The sequence below is a fragment of the Panthera uncia genome, chromosome E1 (genome assembly GCF_023721935.1).
Source record: "Panthera uncia isolate 11264 chromosome E1, Puncia_PCG_1.0, whole genome shotgun sequence".
In the NCBI taxonomy this organism is placed as follows: domain Eukaryota; kingdom Metazoa; phylum Chordata; class Mammalia; order Carnivora; family Felidae; genus Panthera; species Panthera uncia.
In genome coordinates, this window is record NC_064814.1 from 16,628,073 (window position 1) to 16,653,166 (window position 25,094).

Consider the following 25,094-nt stretch of genomic DNA (forward strand, 5'->3'; position numbering starts at 1 on the left):
GATTGCTGTTCTGTAATAATGAACTCTCTTATAGACAAACTTGGACCTGATGTGATTCAGAAATAACACTTATTTTGAAATATATTAATTTTTGGAAGGAAGTGGGGGGAAACCAGGTAGAGGGAAAATTTCTTGGCAGACAAACCTAAATCATTTTTTCTCTCAACTTGGCTTATGAAATTCTAGTATGTTCCTTAATAATTTTAATATGGTTTGGAATGGAATATGGCTTATTTTCATGGTGATATTTCTCCTAATGTTTATTGGGAAAGCTGGGGGGAGCTTTTGTGATTGTGTTTGGATCAAAGCATTTTTCTGAGGAGTGCTTTTGGAAATGGGTCATAAATCTTTTTCTCTATGGAGGAAGCAAGCTGCTGCATGCTCCTTGTACTCTGATTTCCTGTGGGTAGTGTTTCCTTTTCTTTTCTCCCTTACCCTGCACAGCAAGGAGTATTAGTACAGATTTAAAAAAAAGAAAAGAAAAGAAAAGAAAAAAAGCCTTGACCTCAGGTCAGACACTTGAGGTTATCCTCAGAATGGGAAGATGGTGACCAGGTTATCACTCTTAGCAAGGGGTTGGTCTTTGGCTTTCTGTACCCCTAAGGGTAAGATCTGTTACAAGACTGCCGGACTTGGTTGCTGCTAAGCCAAAGGGCAAAGGAACGATTTGTCCTACAGAGAGGACCAGTAAGGAACTTCTGGAAGCCCTCTTGGCATCACGTGGAACAGTTTGCTATATTTTAGTTACGTGACAACATAGCCTGCTCTTCTCTATCAGGATCCAACCCAGACAACTAGAACTACCCTACATATTTAAACTCGGGCTTTAACCTAGGGCATTGCCCACAGAGACCCTGGTGAAGCTGGAAAGCCACACTGGCAGAAGTGAGGTAATGGGGAGAATGGGAGCAGTGGGGAGCTGCTACTGTCTGTCGACTAGAGGAGCCGGGAACCAGGGTCTGTGTCTCCCTGGCAGAAGCTAAAACCATGGAGAGGATACAGCCACTGCCAGAGACACTTGAGGAACAGAGAGAGGGAATGAGAATACCCTACCAGGAGCAAGGACCAGGAATGGGTCTTAACAGCAAGCCGACCCTGGGTCAGCACCCTGGCTCTCAGAGAAGCAGTGACACCTCCTAGGCCTTTGCTTTTCTCACTCTGCCTCTCTCTGTCAAAGTGGAGACTTGTGAGGAGGCTCTAGTTGCTGCCTGCCGCAGAATGTGGAGGAGGGTAGCAGGAACTTTCACCTTCCCTTGTTTTATGATGAAATTCGCAGTGGAGCACGGCTGAAAGAGCGGTCACTCAGAGCTGGGAGAGCTTTACACATTCGGCCACATTGCCTGCAGCGATGCAGCTGTGGTGTCCCTGTCCCCAGGAGTTACCTGGAGCCAGCCCGTGGGGTACGCATCCTGTAAACAGCCCTTGCCCTAATGTAGCCGGACAGTGCTAGACAGAGCCTAGACCTGCCAGGCCTCATTGTGATGACCGGCCCGGTTTGCATTTGAACCACTCCTAATTCCTACTGTAGAAAGAGAAGCTCAATTTCTTCATCGTCAGCCAGAGAAAAAGGAGTTTATGAGGTTGAAGAGAAATAGATGCTCCTTTGGCACTGTCCTTTGCTGGAGTGACAGTAGTGGAGATGCCACTTATGTCTCCCAGAAGTCAACTGTTACTATCCTTGACCCCAGGAGGTCCTTGGCATTTGTTTTTCAGTTTTTTCCTCTCTCTGCTCTGGCTCTGGCTTTGTCTGTCTCTTCTCATCCCTTTCTTTCTCTGAAGCTCTCTGTTGCTCTCTGCCTCTGATACTTCATAGATATTAGAGGTGTACAATGTTTGCAGCAAGTAATAAATGCAGAAAATAATTATTCAAAACCTAAATTGATTCACTTCTCAACACAGACCAACTAGGAGAAGAAGCCGAGCATGTCCTAGGATAAGTGAGTGACACTAAACCTCTTTGTGAATATAGGAACACCTGAGTCTCCCATGATTCAAAACTGCTATTACTTGTTTCTTGAAAATGAGTCTCAGGTCCAGGTTTCACAGCAGAACCAGCCTGGCAGCTATTAAGTGGCCACAGGAGGGCTGCTTCCACCTCTCAAATTGATGGCCTTAATGTGGTGGTCATGGATCTGTCTCTGATCACGCACAGACAAAAGCCACCAAAGCCCAGGAAATAAATGTTTCAACTTTATAGTGTGGCAGAAGACAGCTACTGGCTTGCAGCATACAGAATACTTGCTCAGACTTGTGCCCTGCTGCTCAGCAGGGTATGTGGTCTTTGCTTTATCACCAGGGTGGGAGGAAAAAGACTTGGAAGGGCAGGAATGCAGGAAGAAGCCGGCCAATTTGTGTAGCAGAATGATCTTCATTCTTTGGAACGTCACTGATGTTAGAGCTCTCAGCTGCCAGTATTCACAGATATTGTTTGGCTTTACTTACCTCCTCCTGTGTCTTGAGGTGGGGGGGTTAGGTGAGCTAGGGACAGCGGAGTTCTCTGCTACCGGAAAAGAAGGTGACGGATCTGAATCTGACTGAAACTTCTTATTCACCAACAGGTCTATGATATTGCATTTAGTCGGGCTGGGGGTGGCAGGGACATGTTTGCCTCTGTGGGCGCTGATGGCTCCGTGAGGATGTTTGACCTCCGCCATCTAGAACACAGCACCATCATTTATGAAGACCCACAGCATCACCCACTACTTCGGCTCTGCTGGAACAAGCAGGACCCGAATTACCTGGCCACCATGGCCATGGATGGAATGGAGGTGAGTGCCCTGCTTCAGGCTGACATAGGCCTGGCCACCTAACGGTGGGACTGCTTAGTATATCTAGAAGAGTGGCTCTCAGCTCGTGGCAGTTTTCTCTCCAGTGGATTTTTGGAAATGTCTGGAGACATTGTGGGTTGTCCCAACTTGGGGGCAGGGGACGGTGCTACCAGTATCTAGTAGGCAGATGCCAGGGCTACTGCTAAACATCCTGCAATGCACACAAGAGCCCCCGGTAACGAATGATCTTACCCCAAATGTCAAGAGTGGTAAGATTGAGAAAGCCTGATCTAGAACAAGGACCGCATGTTAAGAACTTTTACTGTTTGGAGCACTGGAGTTAGAGCCAAGAAAAGCAGTGTCTAAAAAGTAAACCAAATCACATGTGCTTATGGTGCTGAGCAGAGAAACAGGCGGTTATCCCCTTCTCGAGTCTGGACAGATTCTTCCAGCTTTAGCAAACACACATGGCAATGGCAACTCTCTGTGGCCTGTTGCTTGATAAAAGCAGTGAAGTGTGGGTGGAGATGATACAGTGATGAACTTTTGGTGAAGCCAGTACCTCAGACTTCTTACATTTCACTTTCTGCTTTGGGGGTTGTGGGAAGAGGGCTCTCATTCTGTCAGCTGAACATGCACAGAATTCTTAGCACATGTATCTAATAGGACTTGGTGGATTATCCAAATTCATGTTACCTCTCCTGCTTCTCACCTTTAGTTCAAAGGCCCTATGTTGTTTGAGATACAGACTATAAACTACCTGGGTCTTTTTCTTCCTTTCTCAATCCTGTCGCTGCTTTTGGGACCAAGACCCTCTTGTCTGTAATGGTCTTTAATCCACAAATGGACAAGTTATGCTTTCAAATTTTTTTTTTCTTGTGTAGTATCTTATTTTCCTGTTACACCCTGAAGTTCCGGGGCCTTTTACTTGTTATTTCTGCAGGTAGTGATTCTGGATGTCCGAGTTCCCTGCACACCTGTTGCCAGGTTAAACAACCACCGAGCCTGTGTCAATGGCATTGCTTGGGCCCCGCATTCATCCTGCCACATCTGCACTGCAGGTAATCATGGTGGCAGGGGGTGGGGAGGAGCAATGGGGAGGGAGAGGTCAGGAGATCTGCTTCTTGTCTCCGTAGAAGTGTAATCCTTAACTATTTTCTAAGGATGGTTTGAGAACTTTAACAAAGGAACTCAATTTGGAGCTTCCCTCCACTTGTGAAATGGAAGCATTCCAGATTTCCAGATGACCTTGTATCTCCGTGATAGTGGAGCTTCTTCTGTATACCGTTCACATCATGTATCAGTTGTAGGCTGTGCCTCACACTGATACTCCCTGGGGACACAGAACGAACTTGCAGTGGGCTCTGGGTGTGTTGAAGGCCCTGCATGGCCTGATCAGTAGTGTGTGACTTGTAGTCCCCATCTCACCATTTGCCAGACCAAAAACTGTACCCCTTAAAAATATGCTGGTTGTGAGTGTGCTTTTATTCTGGAAATAATATGAGTCTGTTATTAAAAATTAAAACAATACCGAGGTATATAAAATAGGAAGGTGAAAGTTATCTTTTCTCCTTCCTGCCCTATTTCCGCCTCAGTCCCATTCTCTGTAGAGGTGACCTCTAACAACAGCGTGTCTCTTTGAGACCTTTTTATGTGGGTGCATGCATACACACATCCCCTAGTATGAATGTCTGTCCCTTTATTTTATAAAGACAGGATTCCGCTCGCCCCGTCGTGTTCTGCTCCTTATCTTTTTCATTTTCAGTGCCTCAGGTTTCCTTCTAACATACTTTTCCCTCTCCTCGCTAATCAGTAGCATCCTCATTTTCTTGTTCATTATGGAGCCAAAGGAGCAATGTCGTTTGGTGGTTTTCTGCTATTTTAGTATTAATTTGGAAGGCATGAAACTTGTCCTGTTTTTGGCCCTCTCCTCATGCCTGTATGTCATTGAGGAGCAGTTGGGGGCCTATGGCCTGTGCACCTCGGGTTGCGGTCTGACTCCTTCATTGTTGCCTTTTTTTTTCCCCCAGGGGTGTGGGTAGGGAAGGGTGAGACAAGGAGAAAAGAAAGATGTTGTCCATTGTTTGTGGAGAACAGTACCAGTGCCCCCCAGTAGAAACCCATCTTCTGCTCCTGGCAGCTGCCTTTGTCTGGCTCGCTGCTATGTATGTTGCACCTGTTTTGAGTCCCTTCAGGTGAAGGAGCTGTGGCTGAAGAATGTGCTTGGTTGAGAGCAGCACCGAGGAAAAGGAACTTAGTCCTTTAGAGGTCCTGAATGTTGCAAATAAACCCCCAGGGTTCCTGACAGAGGTTGTCCCTGGGAAGGGCCCAGGTTGTACGGCCTTGGTAGAAGGCTAGTGTTGCCCACATGAGCCTGGCCTGTTAGGGCTTAGTTTATTCAGATCTACTGTGTATCAGAGACAGGTTTTCACATCAGGATGGGCTGGTGGGATCAGGGGACACCATGGTATTGAAGGTCATTGCCTCTTTATTTTTCGTCTCTGAAATTAAGAACTTATTATTTTGATTATAAAAGTAAATAACCACATTACAGATCACTTATCAAATAGAAAAAAGTAAACCTAATTCATTACTTTGCCATCCTCATAATACCGCTGTTTTCATTTGTATATATTTTCTTCCAGTCATTTTTCATGTGCTTATTTATTTTTGTTAAGGTTATTACCTTCTTTCTGGTATTTCCCAGGGCACTTTTCTAGGGAAAATTGTTTTTAATAACATGTGTCCACTCAGCACTTTATCTCGTCTGATAACAACACCTCATCGAACTATAAAAGTCCATAAAATGGGGTAAAATCCCATTAAGTTGAATCATTAGAGAGGTACCTTTAATCGCTGAAATCCTTTAAGTGGCTGAAAATGACGTGTTTGGGGATCATTTTTTATCCCATCATCCTTTCTTGATGTTGCCCCAGGTGACAGGTGCCCATTTAAGTCCCATTCTACCATCTCAGCTCTGCTGCAGCGAATGGGGCCCTGGGACACATCAGAGGCCTTGCTCCGAGTCCTGGCTTTGCCATTCCCTGGCTGCATAGCTCCGTGGTTTGGGGCAAGTTCCTTAACATTTCTGAATCTCAGTTTCTTCATCTATAAAAAGGGGGCTTAAAATAAAACCTCCCTTGCTGGGGTCTTGGTGAGCAAATGCTTCGTGAACTGTGATACCTCCACCTACCCCAGGTGCTGGGATCATTACCCTCCTGACTTGTGACCTTGCTTGCTGGCTTTCTCTGTCACTAGCGGATGATCACCAGGCTCTCATCTGGGACATCCAGCAAATGCCCCGGGCCATCGAGGACCCTATCCTGGCCTACACAGCCGAAGGAGAGATCAACAACGTGCAGTGGGCATCGACTCAGCCTGACTGGATTGCCATCTGCTACAACAACTGCCTGGAGATACTCAGAGTGTAGCACTGGCGGCGCCTTGCCCACGTGGCAGGGGCTTGTGTGTTTCCTGCCTCTGCCCCGTCCCCAAAGTAAGAAGCGACGTGTTTCTGGTGGCCAGTATGTCTTTCATTGCTTTGCACCACTGTTACCAGAAGCTGCTCTAGGAGTTCCTGGCCAGTCATCCCATCGCTGTCTGTGCCAGACTCAGTGCTGTCGGCGCCTCCTCAGCCCAGGGCTGAGTTTTAAGATGTTCTCTCCTTTCCTCTTCTCCTTTGGTTCCTCCATTAAACTTTTCTATGTATTTGTTTGTCAGCTGTTGTGTTAATGAGCATTACAGGCACTGGCTGTGTTTGTATTCATCTGTCCCAGATGTCTCTTCTCTGTCTGCTGCCTAAGGCAGCAATCTGTGTCCATGTCATGTTAGCACTTAAGTGGGAACAATACCAATTTGGAGTTTTTTCTTCTTATTATCAATGTCTTTAACAAATTTCAACTTTGTATATTTTTTACCTATCAGGCTAATTTTTTTATGAAAAGAATTTTACTCTTCCTGGTTTCTGCCTTTGTTTCCTAGTCCACCCTCTTAGCACTTCCTCTCTCCCCTCAGTGCCTGGATCTGGCACTGGGCCCTTGACCCCATGAGCAGTTTGCCTTCTTGAATCACTGAGCGCAGCATACCTGACCAGGAGTCCCAAACCGCCTGGTGCTCTGAAGTCGGCCAGCTCTCTCACCTTTTCTCAGCCTGCCTCTTCGCAAGGGCATTCTGGGCTCCAAAACAGACACTGGAAGCCTTCTGTTACTTCCTCAAGTACCTCTGTCCAGCCCCAGTGGGACCTACTGGGAACGTGTTAGAGCTGAGAGAGACGGCATGCCTGACTTGAAGGGAATGGTTTCAGGAAAGCTGAGCTTAGAGTGCATTTCCAGCACACAGTTTCCTAGTCTGTTCTTCTCTCCAGATGTGAGTCTCAGACCATTTTCTTTCATGGCTTGAATGATAGACAAGCACAATCTGTAAGCTGGTCTTTATGATCTCTGTTTGGTTAGTTTGCTGTGACTGGTGGTTGGCCACTCTTGGAGCGCCGTGGGGTGAGAGAGTCCTGCTTGAGAGGCACATCATCAGTGCATCTGATCCTGAACGAGGTCTCCTGTCCAGTGTGGGAGACCGTCAGCCCCTGGAAGGAGCACAGCCTAATAGGCTGTGATAATCCCTGGCCGTCAAGTGAATAGATAGCTGCAGGCCAGCCAGTTTGTGCACACCTGTTACCTTCCCACCCCATTCAGGTTCTGAGCAGTATTGGACTTGCAGGCCGCAGTGTCTGTTTCCGTTATGTGGGTGAGTTCCATGGAGGGGGCTTGTGTGTGATTCCAGTGGAAGATGAGTCTTTGGGCAGGTGGAGTTTGGGACATGCTCAGAGCCCGAGGGGACTTCGGTCTGTTGTGTTCTGCCACAGGTTTTTGAGCCCCTCTAAGTTGCGCATCTGTTCAGTAGGAGAGTCACAGACCTCAAGGCTTGTGGTTTTGTCTGCTTGGGCTCTCACCTGCGCTTGAGAAACAAAACAGTTTTGTTCTCCTGGGCCCTTAAACTCTTTTGGTCGAGCCTTCTTTTCCAGAGCAGATGTATTTGTATCCCTAATTTGTATCACGGCTCTTCGCTTTACTACACGGGGGCTCGTTCAAAAAAGGGGGCTCTTTTCTTAGTGTATTTCCCCTCCTTTTTCACTTTATTATTCTGGATTTGGGGCTCGTTAACTTGCCATCCATTTGAGGTTGACTTTTCTGCAGTTGCTACCAGATTTGCTCTGTGTCATTTGGCAGCGTGAAGCGAGCAGTTCTTGGTCAGAACCCTCCTCTGTTTGCAATTGTATTTGCTGGTTCCAGGGTCCTTCTTAAGGGTAGCAAGTCTGAGTTGATGGTTGCTTGCTTTAGGAGGCCATCATGTCCTTACCATGGAAAAGGGCCTGAAGTGGAGGTCAGAGGTGATAGGAGGGGCTGGGCCTGCTGGGGCACTGAGTTCTAAGTTAAGATTCCTGATCTGCACTTAAATGTGGTCTGAATGGTGAGAGGATTTGTCGACCGGAACTCAAAAACAAGGGAAAGATATTAGCCAATAGTAATTAGAATATGTTTGCATAATTTTGTTATTTACTTTGGAAACCAACAACTTTTGGTGGTGGTTTTCCCTTGCCCTGTGGACACCCTGCCCTCTCACCCCTCCCTAGGCCCTGCAAAGCAGTCCTGCTCCTGACATCCCACCTGGGGCCCAGGTGAGACTCCCCAGTCTCCCTGAGCAAACACACACACACAGTCACAGTTGCTGAGATGCTGGTATTTTGATCAGCTCTCTTGCCCTCCGTTTTTACCAGAGGCCAGATGGCCCCATGGCTGAGGGGGGGATTTCTGTAGTCTCAAGATTTAGAAAGCCTCTTAGTCAGGCATGCTCCAGGAAATGGAGATCTGTTGTGGTCTCAAAAGCGAGTGTCTATTTAATTTGTTTAGATTTTCAAACTGACACCCAGAGGGAATGGGTGGGAGGCTCTGCATCTGTTGTCCTCTGGTGTGAGAGGAGCAGCGGCCAGGACTTCCCTGGGAAGGCCAGGCAGCAGCGGCGTGTCTGGGCTCTGCTCTCCTGGTGGTGGCCCTTTGATGTGCTCCTGCACCCTGGGCCGAGGCTGCTTCTGTTTTCCTTGTCTGAGGGGAGGGAGAGGTGCTGAATAAATTCGGCCTAAGGTACCACATCAGAGAGTTGGTGAATGGGTACAAGTCCTTCAAGGACTTGAGCGTTTACACCCAGAAGGGTTGGAACTCTCTCCTTCCAGGGAGGAATGAGACAGCAAGTTGAGGACTTGAAGAGGGGAGATACTTGATAACTGGGTGAGAATTTCTTAACAGAACGAGGATCAACTCTCAAAGAACTGGTTAAGATTTGGAAAGAAACAGAAAAAATTGAGACTCCTGCGAGGTTTTGATGATAGTTTTGGCTGAAATTTTCAGAGGAGATTTAGGATTGGGGAGAAAGTCAATGGTAAGTGTTTCTTTAGATCTAGGGAGAAAATATTAAAGGGCAGGAAAGGTCTGAGGTGGCCATGGAATGAGACTGTGCCCTCGGCTTGTGTCAGCCTTTCTGGGCCATTCATCGGGTATGACCTGGGTAACTGGGGACAGGAGCCTCTTCCTGCAGTAGTGCAGCCATAGGTGATGTTTGGTGGCAGAAATCTGTAGGTGTTGGGAGTCCCGTGACCATTCCAAACCATGGCTTTTCTTGGTTGTAGATTTGTACAGAGCAGAGGAAGCAGAGGTTATAACCAGTCATGCCTACTTTTCTCCCCCTCCTTTTTCTTTTCTCTTCCTCTGGCCTTGCCACCATGGAACTTTCTCCCTGCTGCAGCCTGGGCCTCGAATTCTGAGGCTGTAAGAACAGTGGGAGCTGCAGGGTTTACCACACATGGGAGGGGCAGCTCCCTGTAGTCCTGCCACCTTCCCCAGTTTGAGAATATGGCAGCTCCTTTGCCTCCTGGCTTGGAGTAAGGGAGACCATTCAAGTAGACGCCTCTCTCAAAGCAGACACTTCCCTTTACTCTCTGCACTCCAGGATGAGGAAGGAGGGTCATGCCTGGCACTTAGGTTGTGATTTCCCAGGGAGGAGAGCTAAGCTGAGTAGTCACTGTGAACCCTGGACAAGGCTCTCTGTACTGGCTGGGCCAGCTGTCCAGAGCGTCTCATGTTGCAGAGCCTTGCCCACCTCTCCCACCTGCACCCTTTTCTCCCACCATTGTCATTGCCGCTGGCACTCAAAGTCAAAGGTGTGGCTACACAGTATGGGCCCGGTCCTCTCAGGCTACTTTGTGGATATTATTTTTTTTAAGTATGGAAACATGCAGGTGCCTTCCCAGAGAGGCTTAGACTGGTGTATCAAACCAGAAACAGCTAAGCTAGTGAAAAGATGAACTCAAGAAGAAAGATGTTGGCAGTCTGTGTAACAGCTGGAAAACTCACAAGGACCCACCTTGAGGACAACCCAGTGAATATGGACTTGTGGCGTCTGCTGTTTAAGAGAAATGTTCTCACCTGGGGTTGGCTGTGCTAATACAGTGTGTGACAAAACTTGGTGACCTAAAGCTTTGACTTGCTTGAGTTGAGAATGAATCACCTGCTTGGGTTTCTGTGTATATTACGACCCTGTCAGTGACTCCCCCACCCCCCCCCCCCCCCCCCCCAGTGTGAACTTGTAGCATGATTGTACAAACCTCTATGTAGAAAATGGAGATTTCTTATTCTCTGAAATGTTAAGCTCTAGCCAATCAGTTTCTGCCCCCTTTAGCCTAGTATGTCTGAACTTAATTTCTTGTTATATATTTAAGCTTTTCCTCTATACTATAGGTTTTGTGACATCCCATGGTCAGGTGGAGAGGAAGCTGCCCCCTTGCAGAACTGTACTATCACCATTTTTCTTTTTAAAATATTATTATCACAGGATTGATTGTACACAGGGCTTGTAATAAAATGTTAACACTGTGCTGTGAAACCACAATGGTAAATCTCCATTGAAGGCTGCTTCAAAGGCACCTGAAAGTGGAGTGTTACATCTATGACTTTATTTCTTGCTTCCTGAGTATATTGAACCTAATTTTCACCCTTTCATTCTGTTTCAGCCTCCTGTATAAGAAGTACCATATTTTCTGCCCATCATACTTTGTAATAAAACTTGAACATGTATAGACTGAATTTCTTCTTGTAATGAATTCAGTTCTTCCCATTCTGCCACTGTGGGCACATTCCAGAGGCTCTGGCTGGGGGATTAGAGTCTGCCCCAGCCCATCACACTATCTGACAGCCTGACTCATCACCTTTAACCAAACACAGAGCATCTACCCTATGCCAGGGGCCATGGCCCTCAAATTACTTGCAGTCTCCCAGAGGAGACATCCACATAAACAGTTACTGGCAGTGTTATGCAATAATGGGTATGTTTAGGCTTACAGGCTGCCTCCTGAGGAGGAGGTGATCACCCAGAGGAGGTGATCACCTGGGTGATCTGAGTAGGAGCCAGAGGAGGTCAGGGAGAACTTCACAAGATGAAGGATGTTTGAACTGGGTTTTGAAGGCTGAGTAGGAGTTCTCCGGGAATAGGGAAAGACATTTAAGGCAGAGAGAATATCCACATACAACTCTAGAGGCAAGAAATAGTATGGCCATATTCAGAGAAATAGAAGTTGATATGGGGTTTTGTATGGGGAATGGCAGGAAATGAGGCTAGAGAGGTAAGCAGGAGTCAGATGAAGCAGAATCTTTTGTGCTTTGCAGAATGTTCAGGCCTTAACTCCTATATGAGACTTTGGAAAATTTACATAGAGGGAAGTCATGCTCAGAATTGCACTTTAGGAGGCCATGAAAAAAATGCCTGAGTAGGAGGTGAAATGGAGTCAGTTCACCTATTATAATAATCAAGATGAGAAAAAGTAAAAGCCTGAACTCAAGCAGGAACAGCAGGAAGGAGAAGACAGGGCATAACCGAAGAGACTTAAGAGATGGGGTAATAAGATTCAGTGAACTATTGGCTGTGAAAGATGACAAATGATAACTCCCAGACCCTCGGGGTTTGGACACCAGGTTCTGATGGCTAACTAGGGTTTCCGCGACCAGGCCAGTTTGCTCAGCCTACGCCCCAATTTGGTAGGAGGGAGGAGCGCCTATCCCCACTGCTATTCAAATGCTCTGGGTCCTAGACGAACACTCCCTCCGTTTATTTTTATTTTCATTCTGTGCTCATGTTTAACCATTTCAAGAGAAGAGAAGAAGGGCAAATTGTGATTGATGCCATGAGGCAGTATTTGGCAAGTAGTTGCCATTGTGTTGGAAGCGTTGATCCGGGGATGGCAGTGAGTCTGGGAAAGAAGGGTGCAACTCTAAGAGTTTAAACTGTGTGGCAAAATAAGCACCTTCTGGCTCTGTTAGAATTGTGCTGTATGGTCTGACAACATGTATTTTATGGGAAATATGAGATTCCTGCTCTTTGTTTTTTAAGGGGAGAACTGGGAGAGGCAATACTGGCATTATTCATCTTGATAGCCTGGGCTAAGCTGCAAGAACAAACCCCCAAGCCTCAGACTGAACATGACAAAATTTTACTTTTTGTTTACATGAAGTTCTTTGGAGGTTGGTCAGCTAGATCATCCAGAACATATGGGAGGGAGAGATACGTTTTTCAAGATAGGGTCTGGAAGTGGCTTACTCACTTCTGCCCGTATCTGCCAGATTTAGTCACATGATTCCAAGGAAGGTCAAGAAGGATCATCTTCCTGTGTGCCTTGGAAGAGGAAATAAAAGTGGCAGATAAATAGTTATATCTCTGTCATACCATGACTTCAATGATCCTGAACACCAGGCTCTAGAATGGTTCAGTCATCTGTGAATTTATCTTGAGAACAGTTAAGTATTAGCTCAGACTGAGAAAGTAAAACTCCGCCCTGCTGTTCATCACAGATAGAGACACAGATAAAAGCAGCTGCAAAGTTAACAAGAAACAATATTTCTCCCAAGCATATCTGTGTCATAACAGTGACTACTTTCTTTTTTTTTTTAATTCACTGAAAAGCTTTGTTCTCTAAAATCGTAGACTGTCAGAAAGTTTGCTGTTTGAAATGATATCTGTGAGAATGAAGACCTACAGTCTTGCTTGGAGAATCCAAATCACTGGCAGAGAAGCAGCCTTGATTTCCAGCCAGGTATAGAACCTCAGAGCAGGGGTTTTTGAATATAGCATTCCCCACTTAGCTTTGTAGTTTCCACAGAAACTAAACTCTGTCTGCTTTGCAGTCCAGAACTGATGTTCACCCACTTTTCATACAGCTCTGTGTTCCTTTGAACCTATCAAACTCTATTTCATTGAAATTTCGCCTAACCTCCACCTTTGTCCATACTATATGTATACTAGTACATATACTATATTATAATTATCTTTTCCTTTGTTTGGTGAGACACCCCACCATCCCTATGGTGTGCAGTTTTCCTTGTTGCAGTGAGTCTATAGTCTGACTTTGTTGAACTACAGATTTGCCTTGGTAGACTTAGGCTGATTGGACAAGGGCAACCTCAAACTTCACTTTGGCCTTTAGGCTTATTTGCAATTATAAATTCTCTTAATTTGCTTTTTGCTATTCAAAGTAACATTTATATTAAACTATATTTTTAAATTACAAAAAGTAATACTATCTATGAATAGTATTTTCATAAGCACATGAAAAGATGTTTGACATCATTCGTCATTAGGGAAATACAAATCAAAACCACAATGAGAAACCACTTCATGGGGCACCTGGGTGGCTCAGTGGGTTAAGCGTCCTACTTCAGCTCAGGTCATGATCTCAGAGCTCGTGAGTTCGAGCCCCGCATCAGGCTCTGTGCTGACAGCTCAGAGCCTGGAGCCTGCTTCGGATGCTGTTGTCTCCCTCTCTCTCAGCCCTTCCCCCCCTCATGCTATGTCTCTCTGTCTCAAAATGAATAAACATTAAAAAAAAAAAAAAAAAAAAAAAGAAACCACTTCATACCCACTAGGATGTCAACAGCTATAGTCAAAAAGAGGTAAGTGTTGGCAAGGATGTACAGAAAAGTGGAAACATACCTTGCTGGTGGGAATGTAAAATAATGCAACTGTTTTGGAAAACTGTGGCAGTTCCTCAAAAGGTTAAATGGAGTTACTATACAACCCACCAGTTCCACTCCTTGTTATATACCCAAGAGAAACAAAAACATGTCTGTACAAAAACTTGAACATGAATGTTCATGACAATATTATTCATAATAGTCAAAAGGTGGAAACAACCCAAATGTCCATCAACTGATGAATGGGTAAATAAAATTGGTATATCCATACAATGGAATATTTTTTGGCAATTAAAAGGAATGAAATACTGACACATGCTACATGGATGAACCCTAAAAACACTGTATGCTAAGTGAAAGAAGGCAGTCACAGAGGACCACATATTGTATGATTCTGTTCACATGAGATGTTCAGAATAGGCAAACCCATAGAGGCAGAAGTAAATTGGTGGTTTCCTAGGACTGAGGGAATTGGGGGGAAATGGGCAATGACTAATGGGTAAAAGGTTTCTTTCTGGGGTGACTAAAATGTAAAATTGATTGTTATGATGGCAACACAAATCTGTGAATACATATACTAAAAGCCATTATACACTTTAAATTGGTGACTTGTATGACATGTAAATCATGTCAATAAAGCTGTTTAAAACAAAACAAAAAACCTGAAGAACTGTGCCAGACACAAGGGTACCAACCTGCCCTCAAAGAATTTAATACTGTGGCAGAGCCATAAACATGTTTATATTAAAAAGTTATGTGCTAAGGTACAGACGTGTATGAAGAGTTATGTGAGCACAAAGTAGGGCATCTGAACCCGACTGGAGAATCTGGAGATGTTTCCATTTGGTGGAAAATGATGCCTGAGCTGAATCTTGAAGGAAAACAAAAGTTAGCCAGGTGAAGTCAAGTGGAACAAATACCAGCAAAGACAGGTTTGTGTTGAACAAAGGAACTGGGAGAAGTACTAGGAGTAATCTGATGTTTCTAATACGGCAAAGTACGAGGAGAGTGCCGAGCCCATCGCAAAGAAGCTTGGATAATAACAATAATAAATTCCTAAGTGAACTATTAGTTACACCTTTAAAAAAAAAAAAAAAAAAAAAAGGTCGCCCCGCTTCGCCCCAGCTCTGCACAGGTACGACAAACAAGCGAGTACCGCGAGGCGGAACGGATTTTGCGGGCGATGGGGGCACGTTTCCGGAACGGACCGGGGAAAGGAAGTGTGTTACTTTATGGAGGGCACCCACTCCCGGCTTCCGCGGGGATGGTGCAGGGTGCTTCGTGTCACTGCTTCCCCGGCCTGGCCTGGAGCACTTGGGTCTCCGGTGAAGGGCGGAGGTAGCCGCAGGCTCGGGACCTGCTTGTTTCTCTGGCGGACACCACGGGCTGACCGTGGTCGCTGCTCTTTGGCTGCTCTTGCTGACCTTGGCCCAGGGTCGGAGCCGATGGCGTCTTGGGCCGCTGTCAGCCTAAGCAGAGTTCCTGCCCGGTGCTTGTGGGCGCAAGGCCCCGGTGTCCGGGCGGCTCTTCCGTCCACCCTCGCGGCCTCCCAGCCTGAGCCCACGGGCTGCAACCCCGCTCCGGGCAGGACGCTGCACCTCAGCGCGGCGGTCCCCGCAGGGCACAACAAGTGGTCCAAAGTCCGGCATATCAAGGGTCCCAAGGACGCCGAAAGGAGTCGCATCTTCTCCAAACTCTGTTTGAGCATCCGCCTGGCGGTTAAAGGTAAGAACCTGACGGTCGTCCGCTGCTGTTCTCTCCGCGCCCAAAGCCTCGCTTGCCTCTCAGAGCTAAACCAGAGCCAACCCCGATCCTTGGTCCTTCATATTCTTTTCTTTTCCTAATACTCACCGTTGCCCACTTTATAAACGTTCAAAACACCTCCCTACACTGTAGGTCTCCACTCACCTTTCCAGATGCTGAGCGTATGCCTGCTTGTCACAGAGTTGCTCTTAGGATGATAATGGTGAAAGTGGCTTCATTCTAGAGTGTAGCTGGGTACTTCTTAGAAACAGACCCTAAGGGTAAGGTCACTCGTGTGTCTTTTCAGTAGAGACAAATCAAACCCTCTATCTGGTAGCACATAGGTTGTGTGGCAGGGGCGTTGAGTAAAGCTGTTAGTTGCCCAGACTCAGTTTGCTTTGTTAGGGTTTCCTAAGACACATTTTCTTCGAAGGTAAGTTTGCAACCATGGTTTTTTCCAACTGTGTAGCCACTGTAGAAAGGCTTTTTTTGTTTGTTTGTTTTTGTATTTAGTGTCAGATACCTGTAGGAGTGGAGAGCAAGTCCTGTAAAAATCATGGACTTCGGAGTCAAGAAGACTTGGTTTCTGTCACTTACTAACTGTATGACTTTGAGCAAATGGCTTAACCTTGATGAGTTTCAGTTTTCTTTCTTTCTTTTTTTAAATGTTTATTTTTGAGGGAGAGAGAGAGAGCAAGCAGAGGAGGGACAGAGAGAGGGAGACACGGAATCTGAAGCAGGCTCCAGGCTCTGAGCTGTCAGCATAGAGCCTGACGTAGGGCTCGAACTCATAAATGATGAGATCATGACCTGAGCTGGAGTCGGACACTTAACCAACTGAGCCACCCAGGTTCCCCGAGTTTCAGTTTTCTAATCTAAAACAGGGATAGTGCCTACCTTGAGGTCATTTCTGGTGCATAATAGGCACTCAGTAAATATAAGTTTACCCCTAGAACTCATGCATGATATTTCTCTTTGCTTCCTTTTCTTCTAAAATCTTGATACTGAGTTAGATAACAGTATTGAATGTTTGTTATATGCACTGGTAATACAAGATAATGAGATATAGTCCCTACTCTTAGAGACAGCGTGATTACATGCTGTCATGTGAATGTTTCAATAATTACAAAATAGTGGTGTCAGAGCAAGAGATATTAATAAGTCCAGGAAATATTGGTACCATTTTCATTTCTTACCTGATTCAAAGTGGTGTTCACTGAAACCTAGCAGGAAGATATCCGCCCTTAAAGAGTGAATTAGAACCTTCTTTTCCAAAATACCTTTCTGTATTCAAACGCTGAATTAATGTTCTAAATGAACTGAGAGCTAAGTGGCGACCTGCTGCTCTTCTGGCTGGAGGTGGGTAAAGTGGCAAAAATCCCTTCTTTCCCCCTGGCTGTAATGCAGTGTTTTCACTCACTCTTTTCTCTCTATCTCAGAAGGAGGCCCCAACCCTGAACTCAACAGCAGTCTGGCCAACATCTTAGAGGTGTGTCGCAGCAAGCACATGCCCAAGTCAACGATTGAGGCATCACTGAAAATGGGGGTGTGTCCTCACTTTGACATTTTCTTATTGATCACAGCCCCTCCAGGGCCCATGTCTGGAAGGCCACTAAACACTCTGAAATTATCAGAGAGAAGAGTAGCATTGTGGTCGATACCCTCAATACAGAGCCTTCTGGTGGCTCTGTGTCCTTGGACATTGGTTGTGGGAGCATAATCAGGAATAGGATGAATAGACAATGTACAGAAGCATATGGCCTAGGGACCTAGGACTGCTTAGCCAAGTATGTGAGGAGATGAGAGAGAAAGAAGGGACACAGTGTGGGGAATATTAGATTGAGAAAAGGTTTGTTTTTCAGATATTTATGCCCTAAAGGAGAAGAGCCAGTAGAAAGAGAGACAGGGGCAATAGTGATGGTGGGAGGGGCAAGGATGTAGAGCCCAGTTATGTGAATTGTCTTTGAGCCCAGGTGAGAGGACACCTCTTCCTCTGGGACAAGTAGGAAGGATTTGAGGAATGATAATCATCTTAATAGCCAATAATTATTGAGTGCTTACTCTAGGCCAAACACTTTGATAGGAACTTTGTATGCGTTATCTCACTGAATCCGCAAAACAACCTTAAGTGGAAACCGGGAAACAGAAAGATTAGGTGACCAAGTCACACAGAAAATGACAGACTTGAAACCAGACAGACTCTAGAGTCTGTTCTTTAACCATTTATAAACACTGCCCTCATGTGGGCTGTGGAAGGAAGAAATTGTCATTTGGGAGTTCCTGGAAAGGCAGCAGGGCAGGGTGCTTGGAGAGAGTCGTGAAAGTTGAATGTGCAGGCAAAGGATAAATGGAGGTGGCATGGAAGGTCCAGATGAGATTGATTGGTCATTAGACTTCTGATGAATTGTTTGAATTTTGTGGCCCTGCTATTTTCAGTGGTTCTTATGATAGGGCCCAGGTGTGCTATTTCCTGAAGCAGTACTCAGCACCCCAGGGGAGACTTCACTGATGGGTTTCATGCGGGGTGGGCATAGGAGGAGGAGTCTTGGTGGGAGTTGGGGGGGGGGGTTGTGTGTTAGATGTGAGATTCAGGTGGGACAGGGAGGAAATGAAACTGGGAGATGGCTGACTGATTGTTCAGGGACCAGAGAAACAGACTCCCTTCCCAGTAAGGGGTTATACTTTCAGTTACCTCAAAAGTTGGTCCCAAGGGCCACCTCTCAGAGGTGGGGGACAACAATAAAGACTTGAGAGTCTGAGCTCTACTCCAGAGAGCCCCTCCCATGGAGTTGTTATCTGTGTTCTGGGCTGGGATGCAGGAGGGAACTGGGAAACAGGAAAATGTGCTCATGTTGTTTATTGCAGAAAACCAAGGGTGTTTATTTGCTGTATGAGGGCCGAGGCCCTGGTGGCTCTTCCCTGCTCATTGAGGCATTATCCAACAGTGGCTCCAAGTGCCATTCAGACATCAGACATATCCTGAACAAGAACGGGTAGGTATATGTCTAGGGAAAGTGGAAGGCTATGAAGCCTTAAAGTTCCAATTCTTTGCAAGGAAAATACTGTTGTTCTTGGCGGTGTTTCAAGTTTTAAGCACACTTCATCCTTAGCAGAATCCAGGTGGGATCATTTCTTCTCCCTTGTTTCGTTCTGTACTAGGCAGGATCCAGAAGACTTCTTCATTAGATGTAGAAGGGGCTCTTTGACCTATTTTTCCTTATGTGTAGCCATATAATGTCCAGGTCTTAAAATGTACCACCGAGACTGGAATCTTCAAAGATGAGCAAAGTTTTTGCATCCACTAAACTCCAATCAGGGCAGAAAGTAGGGGATGGAGATATGTTTGGATTATTCCCTTGCCAGGTCGTAGCTACATCTTCTCCTTCAGAAGTATGTATGTCTATACTCCGAAGGCTGGGTGGGAAATAAGAGTATTAGAATGCAGTGCTATGTGGAGGCTGAGTCTAAAGGCATTCGGTCTGGCGCATTTCCTTTCCTTTTAGGGGAATGATGGCTGATGGAGCTCGCCACTCCTTTGACAAAAAGGGGGTGATCGTGGTTGGAGTGGAGGACCGAGAGAAGAAAGCTGTGAACCTAGAGCGTGCCCTGGAGATGGCAATTGAAGCAGGAGCTGAAGATGTCAAGGAAACTGAAGACGAAGAGGAAAAGAACATTTTTAAAGTGAGTATGAAGACTTAGTGTTTGGTGGACTTCTGAGAGGGTCCTAATAGATACGTTAAGGCATGCCTCTCTCGGTTTCTTCTTTTGTGCCCTGGGGTACAGGTGACATAAAGAGTTCACACATTGCACAAACATGTATTAAGTGAATACTGGAAAGGGCTTACTGAGGACTTTGAGAAGGATTCAGAACTCTGAAAACTATATCTCTGCTCGTAAAGAACTTAAATCTGGTGATTCATAATAGTAATTGCATTCAGGTTTTGCAGAGTTCTGACTGGCCTTACCCTGTTACCTCCTGACTCCTCACCTGACTTTCCTTTGTCCCTAGTTTATTTGTGATGCCTCTTCACTGCATCAAGTGAGGAAGAAGCTGGACTCGCTGGGCTTGTGTTCTGTGTCCTGTTCGCTAGAATTCATCCCCAACACAAAGGTGCGGCTCGCTGACCCCGACCTGGAGCAGGCTGCCCTTCTCATCCAGGCTCTTGGCAACCACGAGGATGTGATCCAGGTCTATGACAACATTGAGTAACCAGGCTGTATGTGCCCATGAGGTCCTTCCTAGGCAACTGGCAGCCCTTTCTGGAGCACAGGCTTTTGCAGCGTACTCTGAGACTGAAGCAGATTGGAGACCTAGCAGCTTAGGAGACACAAAACCAAGACCTGCAGCCCTTTGAGGCCAAGGGAATCACTACATCTCTGTGGGGCCTCTTTGTCAGTTCTGCTGATGTCTCATAGCCCTCCTGGATGCAGGGTGGAAACAGCCAGCTAATCAGACTCTGATCTCAGGGAAGGATAGGTGCCCTGAGGACCCATGTACTATAAACTACTTTCTTTTTTTTTTAAGAGAGAGAGGGAGAATGCCTGAGCAAGGTAGAGGGGCAGAGGGAGAGAGAATCTCAAGCAGGCTCCACGCTCAGCATGGAGCCTAACACAGGGCTCAGTCCCACAAATGACCTGAGCCAAAATCAAGAGCCAGATAATCAACTGAGCCACCCAGGCACCTCGGAAACTACTCTTAAATAAGGTGATTGAAAAAAATAAATAAATAAGGTGATTGATGTGGGTTGCTGCACTGCTATTGTGTGGGTCTTCTGTTTTCCTGGGTTTTCGTCCAGCTGTTGGAACCCTCTTGACTTCCTTTGACATCTATGGGTTTAGTTCCACTACTCCAGAACTTTTTTTTTTTTAATTGACCAAAGAAATGTAGCTCTCTTTGGGTACTACTCTGTGCTCTAATGCTGGTTTAATGGCCTAAACCTGTCACTGATCCTGCAAATAGTATTTGTCAAACACCTGTGTACCAAGACCTGTACTTACCAGGAGTACAGGCTATTTATTTGGTGCCCTGAGTTAGATCCTGCCCTAAGGCATAAGACCTCAGAGGTCAGACACAGGACTTCTGTCTGCTGGAGCTATCCTAGGGCAGTGTGAGCTGCTGTGCCTGCATCCTTGTTCTCTTCAGGTGGCCTCTGTGCCCTGCTTCTGCCAGAGAGCTTAAGGTTCTAACCCAGTAGGAAACCCAAGTGCCAATAATAAGGGACTCCCAGGCCCTGCTTTGCCCAGCCTTCCATGTGTTCTGAGATTGGTCAGAGTGGACCTGTGAGCAGATTGGACCGCTCTCAGGAAAGGCTATGCCATGCTGGTTTTGAAACTTGCTTGATCCCCAGAACACCCACCCTGGCTCCTTTTCATCCCTGCTGCTAAATGATGGGGCACTGGGAACTGGAGACGAAATGAGAATAGAAGGAAGGGTGAAGGACTGAGTCAGAGCCTGACAGCTGGGGAATAGGACCCTTTGTACATTATGCTCTTCAGAGTCACTTTTGGGTTTAGAGAGACCAAGAGTGCCAAGCACCTGTGCTGGAGCCCATCAAGCATGTCAGGCCTGGAGTAGCTTTTTGATCCCTATTATTCACCTACTCAAGTTTTTTAAGCCAGTTCTGAACTCAGTAATTTTTCTGAAGCAGCCTCAGGTAAATGAGGAAAAGAAGAAAAACCAATTTGGCTATAAATAATAACTTCCTCCTTCTAGGAAAGGATTCCTAATTCCATCATGACTTCAGCAGTTGGAGAGCAAGGGCAAGGGGGAGGAAAACCAATGAATAAACCATGAAAATGCCAAAGCATATGCTCTTATACCTCATTTCATAATCATGATACTACCTGGAATTTTGTTTGTATAGGAGATAACTCATCCAAATATCTGCTGAACACATCATTAAAATAGTGTAACTTAAAGTTGAAGTGCTGCTTTGTAATTTATAAGATGATTCTTTCATATGTTATTTATTTGATTTTCACAGCAAACCTATAAAATAATGAGGCCAAGTATTTTATGCACAAATGGTCTCATACCAAGCAGGTGAGAATAGGTCTAATACTACATTTTCTATTGATAGACCTTGGTTTGTAAAATAGCTCTGTTTTGTAAACTTTGAATATAATTATAATTTGGAGGAATGTGATAATTTCTGATATGAGACATCTGCACCAGGAAAGCCATCTCTGGACGGGAACTTGGCTACTCATGTGAACATTCCTCTAATCTAATAGGTAGGATTTGTTAATAATTTTTGTGTAACCAATTTCTTCCAGCAAGGCATACTAGATGGCTCTGCACTGACCCCTGGTGGTGCCCCACAGTCTTTCCTGAGGTTAATATGGAAGAGGCAGAAATGAAACCTTATTTGGACCTGTTCTGCTTCTAAGTCTGCTAGAGCCCTTTAGCTACATAGGTTAAGTAGTTAAATAACTATTTAACTGAATAGTTAATTAGAGAGGGTAGGAGTTATTCTTCTACTAAAACTTATTTTTCAAAGAATATTTTAGGTCAGAAAATGTTTACAATATAATGTCAAGTGGAAAATAAAGATGTGAAAAACTGTATAGTATGGTCCAAATTTTAAAATCTAGTCATATCTATGTATGAACTTAAAAAAAAAAAAACAGAAGGAAATGTATCAAAATCTCAAAACTGGTTATCTCTGGTGATGTTATCACTGAGTTTTATTTTCTATAATCATATATTTTACCAGGGGAAACATTTTTTCAAAAGAAAACTCGTCACATTATTGTCCAACTAGGGAGACCACATGTGAGAGGCCAGGAGTCAGGCATACCTTAAAGTCAGAAGAATGAGGTCTGGTCCTGGCTTGCCTTTACCTTGTCTTTGGTCATTGTCTTAGCAACACAAAATCATTCAATACCTCGCAGCTGGCTTGGGCTCACTTTCAAGTGACCTTTTAGTGGGATGGGAGTATTGGTGGCCAGTTCTGTCCATAGCCTTGACTCTTAAAAGAAGTGTTCATGTGCTTTGCAGCTGCCTTCACTCTGCCAGAGGCCCCAGCTGAATCAAATAGGAACCATGAGGGCTTTGCCTCCAGCCAACAATAGAAAAACCATGAGTTACTGAGTTATTTTTTTGTCTTTTTTTTATTCTCTGAAACTTATAGTACAACAGTCAGTATAACTTCACACTGGAAGAAATCGCAACTTGTAGACTTTTACAAGTCCCCTGGACTCCTCTGGAGACGTTCTGAGGAGGAAATAAATGAGCCAGTAGGTCTGACAAAAGAGAATGTTATGATAGATGCTATATTAGTCTTGACTGAAATCGCTTTCTCTCCTGATGCTACCCCCGGACACTGAACAGGATAGTAGTTTTTACTTTTTCCTCTTTTTATCTTTCTTTTGACTATGCCAAAAAGGTAACATTGGGTTTTTTTTGAATAAGTGAACCTCAAATGGGGGACTTCCCTACCCCCTTACTTGTAAGATACAACCAACATTAACAATCTACTCTTTATTATTCTACTCATTGGAACTGATCTGCTGGGGAATAAATTTTAACTCTTCCAGTTGCCAGCAACCTTGGACAAGAACTTCACCTCTTTGTACCTGTTTCTTCATGTATAAAATGTGGATAATAGTATCTATCTCTTAGGCCTATTTTGAGAATTAAGTAAGTTAATATATGTTAAGCACTTAAGACAGTGCCTGGCAATAATAAGTGCTCAATAAATGTTGGCCTCCCCCCCCCCCAAATATGAATGAACATTTTTTTAAAAACTGAAATGTGATTGCCCTCTACATTTCAGCCTTATAAACTATTTTTGTTTTTGTTTTTGTTTTTCACTTCACAATATATCCTGGATGTTGCAATCAACATTACTTACTTTTGCTCATTTGCAAAGGGTTCCTTTGGATAAGTTTATAGAAATGGAATTTCAAAATGGAAAAGCAGTTTTTCTCTATAAGTTAATGTCAATAATAAATAAAATATCATGGTTGTAAAAATCTTCTATGAGGTATACATCAATCCTTAACAATGCAGATAAAGTGTTTGAACTGGTAACCTGAATATATTCTACTTTACCTCTGAATTAAAAGAATTTTCAGAAAATCAGGTGGTAGTTTTGTTTTCTTTTTTTTTTTTTTATACCAAATTCATTGAACTATCCCAAAGAGCATTCATTTGTGTTTATTGTTCCCTATCTTGTGTTCAAGTGTCCCTCTGCTCTTGAAAGAAAAAAAAAGAAAGTAGTAATGCAGCTTGTATATGACAGGGCTGCCTGAGGCCCTGAGCTCTAGGGGCAGGTCGTGATCCTTGAAGTCAGGTATGGTTCAGGTATTTAATCAGGGGCATCTACTCAGTGTAAAACCAGGGTAACAGACTTGAAAAGATATGACACAGATGGGAGGCTTCACATGGGGAAAATGAGTGAGGAGAGAATATAGAAAGAAAAGATACATAACATACTTGTGGAGGCTACAACTACTGACCTCCCCATTTGAGGTTCACTTACTCATTCAAAAAAAAGTGTTTTTTTTAATGCACTATGAAAGATGCTAGGCATACCAATTTGAATGACAGCTTCTGTCTCTGTGCCTACTTCCTTTAAAGCCAATTACAACAGAGTGGGACAGGTGCTTTGATGAAGAAAGTACTAGGTGCTCTGGTACCCAGAATTGTATTTGTCTGGAAGGGTTTTCTGGAGGGAGTGATGTTCAGGCTTAGTTCTTTCCTGGAAGAATGAGGATGGAGGCAAAAGTGGAGGAGAAGAGTGTTCAAAACGAAATAGCACATGCAGAGGAAAAGAAGCAAAACAAACTGCCAGTGGTCAGTGTGGCCAGAACATATGATGAGGTTGGCAGAGGTAGGAAATGGCAAAACTTGTGGCTGGAGAGGCATAGCCTGGGTCCTGAAGGGCCTTCTTAACTACATTCATATATTCGACTTATCCTAAGGGCAATAGGAAAAAACTTAAAATTTTTAAGCACAGCGTGACAAGATCAGGTGTCCATTTTAAAAAGATCACCCTTTGACATAAGTAGATACTGTTACATTAGGTTTCAATTGGGATGGTGGAGCTGAGGATGGGCGAGGAGTGGACAGATTGGTAACATGGTCAAGATTAGCTGAAGGGGGGAAGGAAATGGTGAGGAAGAGTTCTCCAAGGTAGAGAACTCAACTTGGAGTTGAGAACCTAACTTGGGAAACTGAAAATGGTAGAAGAAATACAGAACTATGGAGGAAAATAATGAACTCAGTTTGAACCTGTAGAATTTGAGGTGCCTTTGAGAGGCTAATGGATGTTTGGGAGCTCAGAAGAAAGTCTGATATGGTAACTTCAGCGTGGGAATGTTTGAGATGGCTGGTTAAGGTACAGACAATGGAAAATAAGCCCTCAAAGAAAGCTCTTGCTAGAAAGAAAGACAATCAGAAGGCTCTTTTTTTCAGCCAAGTACTTATGTGGTTGTACTATAGTTCTCTACCATGTTCAAGGCAGTATTCTAAGTGCTGGTGATGGGGCAGTGAACAGGACAAAATCTGTGCTCCTACGTAGCTTATGTTCATTGTAATTAAAGGAAAGACAAGTAAATGTAATTTTTAAAA

General features: G+C 44.7%; 2 protein-coding genes across 4 annotated transcripts in view; both read left to right on the forward strand.

Annotated features, from left to right (window-relative positions):
• Positions 1-10,897, forward strand: part of DCAF7 (DDB1 and CUL4 associated factor 7) — a 30,744-nt gene extending 19,847 nt beyond the window's left edge. The window contains exons 5-8 of one of the 2 annotated variants that reach the window (XR_007459129.1): positions 2,559-2,768; positions 3,712-3,829; positions 6,027-6,264; positions 10,825-10,897. Coding sequence is in view for 1 of the 2 variants with exons in the window: in XM_049636328.1 (XP_049492285.1) it covers positions 2,559-2,768; positions 3,712-3,829; positions 6,027-6,199 (501 nt within the window). In the remaining variant the exon portion in view is untranslated. Of the gene's footprint in view, positions 1-2,558; positions 2,769-3,711; positions 3,830-6,026 lie in introns of both variants that reach the window. The other variant, XM_049636328.1, reaches the window with a different exon arrangement.
• An 88-nt stretch (positions 10,898-10,985) lies between these two features.
• On the forward strand, positions 10,986-22,642 carry LOC125926666 (translational activator of cytochrome c oxidase 1). Of its 2 annotated transcripts, none has more exons than XM_049636326.1 (5): positions 10,986-15,499; positions 16,957-17,063; positions 18,383-18,510; positions 19,021-19,198; positions 19,527-22,642. In XM_049636326.1, exons 1-5 carry the CDS (start codon positions 15,007-15,009, stop codon positions 19,725-19,727), a joined length of 1,107 nt encoding a protein of 368 aa, XP_049492283.1. In that variant the 5' UTR covers positions 10,986-15,006; the 3' UTR covers positions 19,728-22,642. The 2 variants fall into 2 exon arrangements, with proteins under 2 accessions (XP_049492283.1, XP_049492284.1); XM_049636327.1 differs by having other exon boundaries at positions 16,957-17,006.
• The last annotated feature ends 2,452 nt before the right edge of the window (positions 22,643-25,094 follow it).